This window comes from Carex rostrata, chromosome 1, assembly GCF_964058835.1.
Source record: "Carex rostrata chromosome 1, lpCarRost1.2, whole genome shotgun sequence".
Classification (NCBI taxonomy): Eukaryota; Viridiplantae; Streptophyta; class Magnoliopsida; order Poales; family Cyperaceae; genus Carex; species Carex rostrata.
In genome coordinates, this window is record NC_135918.1 from 12,768,719 (window position 1) to 12,785,049 (window position 16,331).

The 16,331-nt window shown below is 35.0% G+C and overlaps 1 protein-coding gene across 7 annotated transcripts; it reads left to right on the forward strand.

Annotated features, from left to right (window-relative positions):
- The first annotated feature begins 943 nt into the window (after positions 1-943).
- On the forward strand, positions 944-12,780 carry LOC144559119 (scarecrow-like protein 14). 7 transcript variants are annotated; one of them, XM_078308089.1, is made up of 3 exons: positions 944-1,057; positions 1,102-1,133; positions 10,495-12,780. In XM_078308089.1, exon 3 carries the CDS (start codon positions 10,547-10,549, stop codon positions 12,590-12,592), a length of 2,046 nt encoding a protein of 681 aa, XP_078164215.1. In that variant the 5' UTR covers positions 944-1,057; positions 1,102-1,133; positions 10,495-10,546; the 3' UTR covers positions 12,593-12,780. The 7 variants fall into 7 exon arrangements, with proteins under 7 accessions (XP_078164215.1, XP_078164207.1, XP_078164242.1 ...); XM_078308081.1 differs by lacking the exon at positions 1,102-1,133 and adding an exon at positions 8,416-8,447 and having other exon boundaries at positions 959-1,057; XM_078308126.1 differs by lacking the exons at positions 944-1,057; positions 1,102-1,133 and adding an exon at positions 8,306-8,447 and having other exon boundaries at positions 10,495-11,359; positions 11,417-12,780.
- The last annotated feature ends 3,551 nt before the right edge of the window (positions 12,781-16,331 follow it).

Genomic DNA, 16,331 nt, shown 5'->3' on the forward strand with positions numbered 1-16,331 from the left:
GTTTGTATCGATTGAACGTGCATAAATCCAGATTATGAAAGACCCATAGACTAGAGATCATCTACTAATTACTATGATAAATTGTGATTTATGAATTTGAGATTTAGTAAAAAGGATTGTGAATTGTAGATAACATCAGGGTTTGAGAAGAAAACAAAAATCTCGTCTTGTTATTGGCAAAGACGAGTGCTCTAGATCATATCGTAGTATAATCAATTTTTCCTTTTTCTAACAACAATTAACCATCTTCAAACAATATATGTTGTAGTTGTTATACCAAATTTTGGTTGTTGATTCGATCATATGTCAATTGTGACAACTTATTCATTATTACATGACTGGCTTAATTAGCAGCATTAATTAAGTGAGTATTGTTGTTGATTCTTCTTTTTTAGTTTTTAATTCATAATTAATCTACATCATACTCGCTAGAACGTAACATTCAATAGTTATAAGGTGATAATATTTTCACCAGTGATTCATTTTGATTTATGTGACGATCATTGTTTATTATATGATAACCTGCAGATGATTATTACTTGTTTATTTACAATCTTTTAGTGTGTTGTCTGTTAAATATTTATGCGGCCATATATAATTTATAATGTATTTGTGTTAAATTTGAAATTGTTTTCACACCTCACGACAAATAAATATAAGCGCAGAGATTTTCGTAAAATAATTTTTCCTCAAGTTTTGTTTTAAACATTTTTGGGGCTAAATAGTAATGTCACGTGATCTTCTTCCATTCCATAACTTGCTCAAGACATTATGTTAAACCCGCCACACCAATCGTCATAATGAGAGCAATGGAATACCAAACTTGATATAGCTTTAATATGATTTGGACAAGGTCTTGACTATTGAGGATAATATCTGATATTAAGCTGGCGACAAAAAATATGTTGCTTTCATATTTCCTTTTCTCTGAATTGTCCTATGTAAATAAATGATGACCACCTGTATGAAGCTCCTTCCGTCTTGATTGATTTTTCCTACTACTCATTCCCACCATTTGCAGAGAGAAAGCAGAGAGGTGGATAGAAGAAGAAGAGAGGTCGTCCCATACAAGGAAGTGTTCTCTGTATTCACAACAGAGAGAAAGCAGAGCTGCAGAGAGACTACGGATAGAGGTACGGCTCTATATATGGACCTCATCTTTACAGTTTTGTTCTGCTAATGAATTTTCTTCTTCCTCATTGTTTTTCATTTTAATGTTTCGGTTCAGTTTCTTTGGTACACTATGACGTGAATTGATGTGAAAAATCATGCAAACAGCCTAAGATTCTAACCCAAACCCAACTGGTACAAATCTCAATGAACTTCTACTGACCTGAAATGAATGTAATCCTGGTTCATAATTTATTGGAGGTTGTCGTGCCTATTTGCAATTCCAAGTCATATAGATAGTATTAAATATCAGTGACTGCACAATTGAACATTTCTGGTTCCTACAAAACTACTTGTCAAGCAGCTCAGGGTTAGGGTAAATTAGTAAATTTCATAGAAATGTTGTTCTTCTCATCCATTTTTTGTTACAAGTAAAAGAGAAAATAAACAAATAATTTATAAGTTAATTATTTTTATAGCCAATTCACTCATCTCCTATTTTTACCTTATGACTTTGGATTTATATATATTTTTTATTCTAATATTTCCTTTGTAAGTGTCTTTTCTGAAATAAGAAATTGAACAATTAATTTGATGCAAATTGCAGTTTGCCACTCGGAAAGAACAAAGTCTACTACATAGTTTCATATGGCTTCAAAAGGGCTTTGCCATGGAAAGTCCCTAGAAGAAGGGACTAATGTCCTAGATACACCGAATGCACCACAAGCTGTTTCTGAATATTACCAGACAATACCACCAACTTTTTTGAGTGACAACGAAAACCAGAATCCCACATCAGAATGCCAAGAGGTTTGTGATTTCACATCCAATGCAGTAATCAACTACATAGGCCAAATTCTGTTAGAAGAAGATATAAATGATGATATAAATATATATCAAGAAGAGGCAGCAATTCAAGAAACTGAGAAATCATTCTATGATCTCCTTGGAAATGAGTACCCTTTTACACCTACCTGGATCAAATTCCATCCGCCTCAAAATGATAACACTACAAGTACTGGTTCCAGTAATACTATTGAAAGTGATTCGGAAAATGATGTGACAACACACAGTAACACTACAAGTACATCTGCTTTATTTATGAAGAACTTTCCAGCCACACAAGTCCAAAAGGGTGCTGAAGAAGCAAGAAAATTTCTTCCAACCATTGAAAAGTTGTTTGTTGATTTAGGGCCAAATACAATTGATTGTAATGAAGAACCCCAAACAAACTACGTCAGCGAAAACAAAGACGTATGTTACAATATCTGTACTAAAAAGAGTACTCGTATTGATAGAGAACCAGACCTATCAGAGGGGCGAGCCAGCAAGCAACAAGCAGTTTCCTCAGTTGAGCCAGAAAGAAATGAGAACTTGGATCAATTTCTCTTTTCTTATGGCAGCGATTATGAGAAAGAGGTTATCTCTGCACATGAAATTATGAAACAAGAAATGAAAAATGAGTCACCGGAGCATCAGGTGGACATAAGGAGTAAGAAGGCATTAGAAAAGAAAAACACAGGAGATGGCTTGGTAAATCTTCAATCCCTCCTAATTCATTGTTCTGAAGCAATTTCTGCTGCTGACTATAGCAGGGTTTCTGAACTTATCAAACAAATAAAGAAACACTCATCCCCCGAGGGAGACTGTGACCAACGTTTGGCATATTATATGGTTGATGCACTGAAGGCACGCTTGGCTGGTACTGGAAGTGACATCTACCATGATCAACTATTGTCAAGTCAAGTATCTCAGACTGAATTTTTGAAGGTTAAACGAATTTATTATACAATTTGCCCATTTTTGAGGGCATCATATTACTTTTCTAACCAAACAGTCCTTAACGTCTCAAAAAATGCCACAAAGGTTCATATAATTGACTTTGGAATCAACATGGGATTCTTGTGGCCATCTTTCTTTGAGCGCCTCTCGAGCTTAAGAAGTTCACCGCCCAAAATCCGTTTAACTGGCATAGAATTTCCACAAAAGGGTTTCCGCCCAGGCAAACAAGTTGAAGAGACGGGAAGGCGGTTGTTAGAATATGCTCAAAGATTTAATATCCGTCTCAAATATCAAGGTATAGCATCAAAATGGGAGAACATTACAATAGAAGATCTTAAGATTGAAAAAGATGAGATTTTATTAGTAAATTGCTTGTGTCGACTTGAAAAGCTTGCGGATGAGACAGTTTCCATGAGTTGCGCTCGGGATAAATTTCTAAGAATGATAAGGGAGATCAAACCATGTGTCTTTATTCAAGGAATCCTCAATGGCTCATACAGTACGCCGGTCTATACAACCAGATTTAAGGAAGTTTTATCCAAGTTATCTTCATTTTTTGATATTTTCGAGTCAACTATGCCTCGAGAGAGTGAGGCAAGGCGATATATCGAAAAGAATTTTCTAAGTCCAGTAGCAATTAACGCAATAGCTTTTGAGGGTTCCGAGAGAGTGGAGTGGGCTGAGACCTATAGGCAGTGGCAGGCAAGGAATCTTCGGGCTGGTTTTGTTCAGTTACCGGTGAATTCGCTGATCCAGAAATATATTAAAAGCACAATGAGAGAGCTTTATCACAAGGAGTTTGTTGTTGATGAAGATAACAAATGGCTTCTATTGGGATGGAAAGGAACAATCTTATATGGGTTGTCAACGTGGAAACCAAATGATCAGTAATTCAGTATTAGAGTGCTGTTTTTTTTTTTGGAAAGCTTGGTAACAGATTAGAGCGTTGATCGCAATACTAAATAATAAAAGGCATGCAAGATAAACTTAGCTATATTTTGTGAATGCTTTTGATGTATCATTTTAAGCATTTTCTATCTTTTGCACTGGTAATTTGAAGAATGGAGTTTTAAGTTATTGTATAAATATACTTTAATTGTTACAGTGTTTCTTTGTTGATCTACTTTTAGTTGATATCCATAGTTCATTTAATAATTTTTAATTTGTCGCATAAGCATTACATCAAACGTACAGCTTATGCGTACAAAGTAAAATATACAAACTTACGGATTAAAAGATATGCAGCAACACAAAATTATTGTTTACCTCACTGAAGGTTTCATTGTGCCTCTTGCCTTCACTCACACCCAAGAAAATACCGGCGCACTAATTGGCATCACCATAATTCTGGATTGCTTCCGAGAAGCATCTAGGAGGATCTCATAAAAAAGACACAGAAAACTGACGATTAAGGTCCACAGCAGACAAATGGAGGAAAAGACAACCAAATGGAGAGGAGATTTGGCCAATTAGGCAGTTAGTCATTTTTTTTTATTAAGATGAGTGGCTTTAAGTGCCAACTAACAATTTCATTGATAAGAAAAACGAACTTACAACGAGTCAAATGACCCCCAATACAAAATCGAATCTTTATTCTCACAAAATTACTCAAAGTAACTCTAATATTCTAATCTCACTTATATATACTCATAATTACTCTATTACGTACCTTAAACCCTATCGCTCTCTACGATCAGATCCACTCTTTAGACCACCTTTTCACTTCGACGTCTGGATCTACTTACCTGCGCTTCGATCGAGAGGGCGTAGAGATTCAATATTCCGAGCTCCGACGATACCGTACTTTCGATTTCAATCAAATCCACTCGGCTCCGGTCCCTCCACTCTCTCTCATTCTTCTCTTTGCTCAAGAAAGTAGAGCCGAGAAGGAGGAGATATGTCAAATGTGAGATCTAGAAGAGTGAGAAGAACGAACTAAAGAAGAAAAGAGGAGCAACGACGACGTCTAGGGTTTTGATCGCCCAAATATCACTTGGTTGTTGCTCTTTTTTTCGCTCTTTTCACACTCCGCCCCCGTTTCTTGAAGTTCCTACAGCAGTTAGTCAGTTGAAACATATCTTACTCGGATACTTCAATATATGCTCCGTACTCATATCGGACACGTATCGCATACCGATACGCGTCCAATACATATTGGATACGTCAGCTAGCGTATTGGTTTAATTATGTGGCGTATTCTTATTATTTTGATACTGTCTCCGATACGGATTGACTCGCTGGGATGCGCCTTTGACACGTCTAGATACATCTGGGATATGCCTGGTCCACTGTGAACTGCGCATGCAATCCTCGCAGCGCCTGGTCCACCATGAACCGTGAAAAAACCAAATGTTTTTTATGCTAAGGAGAACCGATTTTTTTATTTATATCCAAAAATTAAATCAAATTACAAAAAATAACCGAAGCACCGTTGAATTTCGAAAACTACCCAATCCGGTTATCCAATAACCGGATTTGGGATAAATGTCCGGTTATCCAATAACCGAACTCAAGAAATATAACCGGTTATTCACTAACCGGAAAGTTTTTTTTTTTTTTAAACCGGTTAATCACTAACCGGAAAGTAATTTTTTTTTTTTTTAAACAGAAATTTCGAATTTTTTTTTATATTAAAATATTAGAAATGTTGAATATATTTCTTTAAAAATAGATGAAATACAATATAATTTGATTTATTAGAAAGACTGCAACAAATAACCCGAATCAATATTTTTCAGGTCGGATTTTTCGCGGCTGTAAGAAAAATTAATATATTTCTTTATGTGCTATTGGAAAAAAATAAAAATGCTCAGATTCTGAGTTATTGATCCCGGTTCAAAAGTCACTTCTAGGTAATCTAAAAAATATTGTGATCCATCTAGTACATTTAATTAATAAAAAGTTGTTTCTATTTTTGAAAAAAAAATAAAAACTTTAATTTATTTAATAATTGTTTTTCAAAAAGAATTCTCAAAATAGAAACAACTTTTTATTAATTAAATTTACTAGATGGATCACAATATTTTCTAGATTACCTAGAAGTGACTTTTGAACCGGGATCAATAACTCAGAATCTAAGCATTTTTATTTTTTTCCAATAGCACATAGAGAAATATATTAATTTTTCTTACAGCCGCGAAAAATCCAGCCTGAAAAATATTGATCCGGGTTATTTGTTGCAGTCTTTCTAATAAATCAAATTATATTGTATTTCATCTATTTTTAAAGAAATATATTCAACATTTCTAATATTTTAATATAAAAAATAAAATAAATTCGAAATTTCTGTTTTTTTTTTAAAAAAAAAAAAAAAACTTTCCGGTTAGTGAATAACCGGTTATATTTCTTGAGTTCGGTTATTGGATAACCGGACATTTATCCCAAATCCGGTTATTGGATAACCACAGTGCTTCGGTTATTTTTTGTAATTTGATTTAATTTTTGGATATAAATAAAAAAATCGGTAAGGAGAATCGAACGTAGCTCTATGGTAGCATGTCCATACTACATTACCATTACGCCATTTCCTATAGGTTGTTAGAAGACAGTATCTATTGTATATAATGTATACTTAGCTATAGTTTTGTATTTTAATATTTAATTTATATAATAAGAATTAATAATATAACTAAAATTATAAAAATAATATATATAATAGACGTATTGTATCCTTGATTCTTAAAAATTATCGTATTGATATATCCGTATCGTATCCGTATTCAAGCAACATATGTTGAAACTAATTTCAAATATTTTCATATTTTTTTCTCCCTATAAAATATAGGAAAATCCGAAAGTTAGCAATAAGATTGAAGCCAAAAATTTTATTAATAGCATAAAAAAAAAAACACCTTTGAGGAATTCGAGTTTTACTCAGGCCGTAAAGTCAGTCCGCAGACTCAAATACTGAGATCCGCACAGACAATCTGTGACCCCAACTTTTTTTTTTTTTGAAAGAAATATTTATTAATAAAAAAAGAAAAAAAATATGAGGCTCAAACTTTGAGATATCTCACAGTCACAGGATGCGATAATAAGTAAAAAGTTATAAATAGGTTATAAATACCGAGATTATTATTAATGCTCTTAAAAAAAAGAATTATCAAATCTACCCTCATGTTTGAAGTAATTTTCTTGACCGCTCGAATGAGAAGCTGTCCACTCTGAGCACCAAACCATCCTTACGAAGGGCGGTCAGATCCCAACACCAGGCCGGCCCCTATTGGGGTGGTCTGGTTATTAACCTTTTATTTTAAAACTGAGAGCATATTTTGTTATAAATCTTTTGTTCTATATTTTTATGTTATAAATTTATATATTTTTATTTTATAAATATTTATGTTATATGTTAAACTTATATATTTTTATGTTTTAAACTTATATTTTTATTTGTTTTAATGTTTTATAATTTTTTATAATTTGTTATAATTTTTTATAATTAAATTTGTGCTAATTTGTTTATAATGCATTTAGTTATAATTTTATTATAACTAATAAATTATTTTTTGGCACACTCGTGGAGTTCGCTCGAAGTCTGTCGTCGCTCGTTCCATTTACGTTCCACTTGTTGGGTGGCTAGAATAGAATCAACTAGCTAGAGTGGAGCAGGAGGCGGCGCATGGGTGTGGAATCTTCCTTGTACGAAGTTTGAGTTGATCTTTCTTCCATACCCGGACACCTCAGTACCGCATCATCGTTATCTCTAGCTGCTTTCTTTGTTCGAATAGATAGAAATCATCTGCTAATTACTATGATAAATTGTGATTTCTGAATTTGAGATTTAGTAAAAAGGATTGTGAATTGTAGATAACATTAGGGTTTGAGAAGAAAACAAAAATATCGTCTTGTTATTGGAAAAGACGAGCAATGACTTCTATCTATTTTTATGACAGTCAAAAGTTATTAACCAATGACTTATTTTGATTTTTGTGACAGTCATTGTTTATTATATGACAACCTGTAGATTATTACTTGTTTATTTATAATCTTTTAATGTGTCGTCTGTTAGTTAAATATTTATGTAGCTACATATAATTTATAATTTGTTTGTGTTAATTTGAATTTTTTTCACACCTCACAAAAAATAAATATAATCACATAGATTTTCTTTAAATAATTTTTCATTTTGTTTTGTTTTAAACATTTTGGGACTAAATAGTCATGTCACCCACGTAATCTTCTTCCATTCCATAACGGACTTAAGACATTCTGTTAAACCCGCCACACCAATCATCATAATGAGAGCAATGGAATACCAAACTAGATGTAGCTGGAAAATGTTTTGGACAAGGTCTTGACTCTTCAGCATAATATGTGATATTAAGCAGGCGACAAAGAATATGTTGCTTTCATATTTCCTTTTCTTTGAATTGTCATATGAAATAAATGATGACCACCTGTATGAAGCTCCTTCCGTCTTAATTGATTTTTCCTAAAATTCATTCCCACCGTTTGAAGAGAGAAAGCAGAGAGGTAGATAGAAGAAGAGAGGTTGGAAGTGTTCTCTATATTCACAACAGAGAGAAAGCAGAGGTGCAGAGGGACTACGGATAGAGGTACGGTAATTAATTCTTCTAACATATTAATTTATTACCATAACAAAGGATATGTCAGATGCTTTCTTTTTCTTTTTGAAAGTGGTACCCTAAACAAGTTTATACAATTACATCCTCTCTTCTTTTTTTTAATTGCTTGACAGTGGCTGTCAAGAATTTATTAAACACAAAGTACAACATCATCTTCATATACATCATATCACTAACTAATACTACTCAACTACAATTGAATTGAAGATATCAACCTATCCCTCTAAACTACTTAATTACCTGTACTCCTGTCAGCATACTTTGCTAGCGATATTAATTTATTCCATAGCGCAGCTTCCACTCTGATTTTCCCTGATAGAGCACTGGCCTGCAACACACTATCACCAAAGATTGTCGTGCTCCTCTGTTTCCATACACGTCAACATACCCAAATAAAATTTGCAGCCCATGCCTTTCTTTCCATGGAACTGCAACTTCTCACCTGTTCCTCTGACTTGCACTGTAAGCCCCGGACACATAATCTGACAACTAAATTCCTCCCTTATCTTCATTCATACTTCCACAGCGTATGGGCATGCACAGAAGAAGTAAATGCAGTGTCGATTCCGTAGGACTATTTCGGCACAGTTCACGTTCATGTTCCTAGATTGCATGCATGACATCGTGCCCCAGAATTTTTCCATGTAGCGTGAGATTTGCAAAAATTTTAACTGTGGGGGTCATTTTACATTTCGAAATGTATTTGAACCTCCAGTCTATTTTCGCTCCTCCCAGCACTACAACATAAATTAATTTTGCTGTATAGCCCCCACTGCTCTCCCATCTCCAAACCAGTTCGTCCCTTTCAGAACTGAATTCCAAATCAGGTTGATGCTGACTAACCGGCCACAGGTCATCTCTCAAGGGCCACGCATCTTGCAAGGAGACATTCTGGAATTGAAGTGCCTCGGTCTGATTCAGTTGTTCTGCTAAAGGTGTGCCCATCCATGCGTCAAACCAAAAGGATATCCGTGCCCCATCTCCAACTACCCAAGAACACAACCAAAGAAATATATGCATAATGTTACATAATATTCTCCAAAAAAAAGAGCTGCTTACCATCCAAAGCCAGTACTAATGACTACAAAATAGTTAGCTTTAACACCAAAAAACACTAAACGGAACCAGTGCAACAACTAACTAGTTTGTTACAATTCGGATCCCCTTAAACCTCAAAATTAGAACAGAGCCTTCCAAATTTAATCATATGTGACATGTAATGCCAGAATTACATGCCCTAATTCCTAGTAAGATTTTTCTGCTCCGGGGTGATAAAACTTTGATGTGAGTCGAAATATCCTCATGACCTCTCTTGATTTTAATCAGAACCAATTTTCTCAATACTGAATGAAGAGGTAACAGCCACATTCTTTAATCACACTAATACCAGCCCTGACTGAAACTTCAAATCTAGATCTGAGCCAGACCTCAAATTCTCAATGATTTATACCCCAAGTTATCCCAGGAATCTAGAAGAAAGCATTAAAAGAATTTTTTTCTTCCTCTTTGTTTTTCATTTAATGTTTCAGTTCAGTTTCTTTGGTACACTACGACAAGAATTGATGTGAAAAATCATGCAAACAGCCCAAGATTCCAACCCAAACCAAACTGGTACAAATCTCAATGAACTTTTACTGACCTGAAATGAATGTAATCCTGATTCGTAATTTATTGGAGGCTGCCGTGCCTGTTTGCAATTCCAAGTCATATAGATAATATTAAATATAAGTGACTGCACGCAGCACGATTTAACATTTTCATTTCCTTTAAAACTACTTGTCAAGCAGCTCAGCGTTAGGGTAAATTAGTAATTTTCTTAGAAAGGTTGTTATTGTCATCCATTTTTTGTTGAGAAAAAAAAAAAGGTAAATTGAAAGTTACTTCTTTTATAGCCAATTCACTGATCTCCTATTTTTACCTTTAAACTTTCGATAATATCTTTTTCATTCTAATATTTCCTTTGTAACTGTCTTTTCTGCAATAAGAAACTGAACAGTTAATTTGGTGCAAATTACAGTTACTTGGCAGTTTGCAACTCGGAAAGCACAAATTCTACTACATAGTTTCATATGGCTTCAAAAGGGCTTTGCCATGGAAAGTCCCAAGAAGAAGCAAATAATGTCCTAGATACACCGAATGCACCACAAGCTGTTTTTGAATGTTACCAGACAATACCACCAACTTTTTCGAGTGACAACCAAAACCAGAATCCCACATCAGAATGCCAAGAGGTTTGTGATTTCACATCCAATGCGGTAATCAACTACATAGGCCAAATTCTGTTAGAAGAAGATATAAATGATGATATAAATATATATCAAGAAGAGGCAGCAATTCAAGAAACTGAGAAATCGTTCTATGATCTCCTTGGAAAAGAGTACCCTTTTTCACCAACCTGGATCGAATTCCATCCGCCTCAAAATGATAACACTACAAGTACCGGTTCCAGTATTACTATTGAAAGTGATTCGGAAAATGATGTGACAACACACAGTAATTTGAGACCCCTCTTGAGCTGTGATGAAAGTACATCTCCTTTATTTATGAAGAACTTTCCGGCCACACAAGTCCAAAAGGGTGCTGAAGAAGCAAGAAAATTTCTTCCAACCATTGAAAAGTTGTTTGTTGGTTTAGGGCCAAATACAATTGATTGTAATGAAGAACCCCAAACAAACTACGTCAGCGAGAAGAAAGACGTATGTTACGAGACCTGTACTAAAAAGAGTACTCGTATTGATAGAGAACCAGACCTATTAGAGGGGCGTGCCAGCAAGCAACAAGCAGTTTTCTCAGATGAGCCAGAAAGAAATGAGAACTTGGATCAATTTCTCTTTTCCTATGGCAGCGATTATGAGAAAGAGGTTATCTCAGCACGTGAAATTGTGACACAAGAAATGACAAATGAGTCACCGGAGCATCAGGTGGACATAAGGAGTAAGAAGGCATTAGGAAAGAAAAAAACTGGAGATGGCTTGGTAAATCTTCATTCTCTCCTAATTCATTGTTCTGAAGCAGTTTCTGCTAATGACTATAGCAGGGCTTCTGAACTCATCAAGCAAATAAAGAAACATTCATCCCCCGAGGGAGACCGCGACCAACGTTTGGCATATTATTTGGTGGATGCACTCAAGGCACGCTTGGCTGGTACCGGAAGTGACATCTACCATGATCAACTATTGTCAAGTCAAGTATCTCTGACTGAATATTTGAAGGTTAAACGAATTTATCATACAATTTGCCCCTTTTTGAGTTCATCATATTACTTTTCTAACCAAACAGTCCTTAACGTCTCAAAAAATGCCACAAAGGTTCATATAATTGACTTCGGAATCAACATGGGATTCCTGTGGCCACCTTTCTTTGAGCGCCTCTCGAGCTTAAGAAGTTCACCGCCAAAAATCCGTATAACTGGCATAGAATTTCCACAAAAGGGTTTTCGCCCAGGCAAACAAGTTGAAGAGACAGGAAGGCGGTTGTTAGAATATGCTCAGAGATTTAGTATCCGTCTCAAATATCAAGGTATAGCATCAAAATGGGAGAACATTAGAATTGAAGATCTTAAGATTGAAAAAGATGAGATTTTAGTAGTAAATTGCTTGTTTCGACTTGAAAAGGTTGCGGATGAGACAGTTTCCCTGAGTTGCGCTCGGGATAAAGTTCTAAGAATGATAAGGGAGATCAAACCATGTGTCTTTATTCAAGGAATCCTTAATGGCTCGTACAGTACGCCGATCTATACAACCCGATTTAAGGAAGTTTTATCCAAGTTATCTTCATTTTTTGATATTTTCGAGTCAACTATTCCTCGAGAGAGTAAGACAAGGCGATATATGGAAAAGAATTTTCTAAGTCCAATAGCAATTAATGCAATAGCTTTTGAGGGTTCTGATAGAGTGGAGTGGCCTGAGACCTATAGGCAGTGGCAGGCAAGGAATCTTCGAGCTGGTTTTGTTCAGTTACCGGTGGATTCACTGATCCAGAAATATATTAAAAGCACAATGAGAGAGCTTTATCACAAGGAGTTTGTTGTTGATGAAGATAAGAAATGGCTTCTATTGGGATGGAAAGGAACAATCTTATATGGGTTGTCAACTTGGATACCAAATGAGTATTAGAGTGTTGATTGCAATACTAAATAGTAAAAGGCATGCAAGATAAACTTAATTAACTATATATATTTTGTGAATGCTTTTGAGGTATTATTTTAAGCATTTTCTATATTTTGCACTAGTAATTTGAAGAATGGAGCTTAAGTTATTGTATAAATCTACTTTAATTGTTACGAAGTTTTTGTGTTGGTCTACTTTTAGTTGATATTCATTTAATAATTTTTAATTTGTCGCATAAGCATTACATCAAACAGCTGATGCGCTCAAAGTAAAATATACAAACTTACGGACTAAAAGAAATGCAGCAACACAAAATTATCGTTTACCTCACTGAAGTTTTCACTGTGTGCCTCTTGCCTTCACACTAAAAAAAGACCGACGCACTAATTGGCATCAGCATAATTCTGGATTGATTCCACGAAGCATATAGGAGGATCTCATCAAAAAAACGCCAGAACCCAATGGAGAGGAGATTTAACCAATTAGGCAGTTAGTCAGTTGAAACTAATTTCAAATATTTTTCTTAGTTTTCTTTTCTTGTAAATATAGGGAAAATTTTAAAGTGAGTAATAAGATTGAAGGGTTTAAAAAACAGAAAAAAAAAAAAAAGATTAATAAGATCGAAGAGCTTATAAATTAATAGACTCGAAAATATTGTAAATACAGTTATTAAATATCAAATTCATTTCTTTCTTCCAACTTTACTAATTCACAAATTTATTTCGGAGCATCACTCAAATCATAAATTGAGGATACAATTTTAGTGAATATTAATATTTTGATGTGGTTATTTAAAATTTTATTTCTTAATACAGAAAAAAAAATCAAGAGCAGAGCCTGACGTTGGAAACCAAATTGTCCTGTAAAGAATTTTTTAGTGCTTGTATGAGATGCAATTGCAATCCTGTCTAAATATTATGTAATTCAGAGATCGACAGGCAACATAAAGACATAAAATCAGTCAGTGGACTTGGTGAAAGAATGAAATCTTGACCAACTACCAAGGTCAAATCCCAATTTGCGTGGTGGTGGACCCACCGCGTAGTGCACATGACAGCCAACAAAAGTTTCTGCGATCATTTATTCAATACTAGGTGTCGCATGAAACCTTCAACCAGTTTACGTTCCTTTTTTTTACACGCTGTTCAATAGACTGCAGCGTTGATAGACATTGATGTAATAGAAAGAGGATTAGGATTTTCATGTTGATAATCTCAACTATAATTTTTCGATTCATTTCAAAAGAATATTAAAAATAATTATTGAAAAAATATATTTTTTTTATAAATTTATTGTGATGAACCGACAATATTGGTTTTTGCTATCCAAATAAATGGATATGCTAATTGGCTAATTGCTAAAAGCACAGATGCGCCTTTAAGTTGAAGTCCTTAGGCTGTCAGATTTAAACTGAAACCAGATAGAAAAAAGATACCTTCAAAATTTCTTCTTCTTCCAGCAACTCAGCCAGGCAGCCAAACCACATAGACAACATCCAACACCAGGTACCACTACAATTTACAACTGATTTGATGGAAATATGATACCTTTCTGCAGAAGAAGTATCCAAGCAACCATTGAATATTAATTCACAATATTGCTTTCTAGCAAATATGATACTTTTTTGCTGTTAGCGGCAATTGACATTTTGTAAAATTGGGGATGAATGTTGGACAGTAATTGAATTTAAGTGTAATTTTCCTTTGCTGTAACTTCCTTTTGTGGGCATTTTACAAATTGTCAGAGGTTTCTGTAGAAGTTTTTCATGCCTTGATTGGCTCCACAATATTGAATGCTCAGTATGTGCAACGGTGGTTCTTACAACTTCCTTTTGTGGGTATTTTACAAATTGTGGAGCCAATCAAGGCATGAAAAACGTCTACAGAAACCTCTGACAATTTCAATTTACCAATTTGTGGATATTTTACAAATAATGCCTACCGTCCTATTTCTTTTACAATCAAGTCCCTGAAAGTTTGTATAGGTATACCAGTAACCAAATTAAACTGGTACTTGTAGGTACCACTTTTCAGATTGTACCAAATACCCCGCAAACCACTTAGCAACGCATTAGAAAGCAATTAAACAGCCAGTCCAAGGCAAGTGGAGCTCGGTACCAAAAAGGTACAGTTAGAGTTGAGCTCCTAACCAAAAATTTGAGAATCAAATCACCCATATAACCTTGTTACAGCCAAAAGAAGTAAGAAAAACACCACCATTATTACGGGGTTCAGATTTAATTAAATAACACAGGGAAAAAGAGAGGCCTCAAGCAAATAAATTAGCACATACAAAATTAATGATTTTCAATTCAGTTACCACTAGATTAACTTGTATACTTGAATATGTTCAATCAATACTCCTTGATTAAAAACATCTTCAAGGCTTGTAATATCTTAGAGTTGAGCTCCAAACCAAAAATTTGAGAATCAAATCACCCATATAACCTTGTTACAGCCAAAAGAAGTAAGAAAAACACCACCATTATTACGGGGTTCATATTTAATTAAATAACACAGGGAAAAAGAGAGGCCTCAAGCAAATAAATTAGCACATACAAAATTAACGATTTTCAATTCAGTTACCACTAGATTAACTTGTATACTTGAATATGTTCAATCAATACTCCTTGATTAAAAACATCTTCGAGGCTTGTAATATATTTGCGTCATAATCTGATAAAAAGAAAAGGAATAACAAAAGCCACATTTCATCGTACAACAGAAAACGGAAAAAAAAAGGAACAAAGCATTTTACTGGAGGGCTTATGTACCAGTATCAATTGCTTGCTATTGAGATGAACTATTGGTTGTTTGCTGGAGGGCTTCTGTGTCAGTACCAATCTCAAATTCCCCATACATATTCAAAAACCATTTCAAAACAGATGAAATTCGAAGATGTGTAAATCCTATTTTGGTAAAATCTTCTAAGAAAAGGCTCTCACGACTAGGCAAAAAGGATGACCGTTCGATTGGAACTCTCCTGGGACCACATTGGATCTCAGCAGCACGGGCCCGTTATCCTTCCACCGTTGAGAGCGGGAGGTATTCGCTGCTCTGTGAAACCAGCCTCACGCATTCCCCTCCTCTCTACGATCCAGTCAACCCAGGCCTTCGCCTGAGCCGCTTAGATCAACTGCCCAACTTGGAACGGGCGGGCCGACTGAGAGCGGATAAGATCCGATCCACGAAGTGGAACCAACCGTTCAAATCATCCAGTGCCTCCGCTTGGATTACAAGCCCACGCTACTGAGCTCGGCGATCCAGGTACTTCGCGCAGATTATATAACTGCTACAGTAGCTTAATTATTTCCCGTAGTGGGACTAAGAAGTCTCAAACCGGAACAAATCTCCCTACCTGTAGATTAAATGTGAAATTGCTTCGTGAAACCTTCCATATAGCTAGCGTTTGAAATGAATTTGAGAAGGGAACTGGAGTCAATACTCAATACTATCATTTTCGTCTCTCTATGTAAAGTGCTCCTTCCTGTTTTAACATTGTATGGAACTGCTATAATCTTTATTATAATGTGCCACGTCCAAAAAGTATGAATTAATCTTTGGCATAATGGCACTCGTACTATTAACCGGTGCAGTGCTTGTACTTGGCGAAAATTGTTAAATATGGAATACATTTGCTCTTTATGTCATTTTGTGAATAATGAAACTTATGTGAAGTTTTATCATAAAATTTAAAGAGTGAAATTCAACTAGAAAATTGCTTCATAAAATTAGAAAGTCAAATG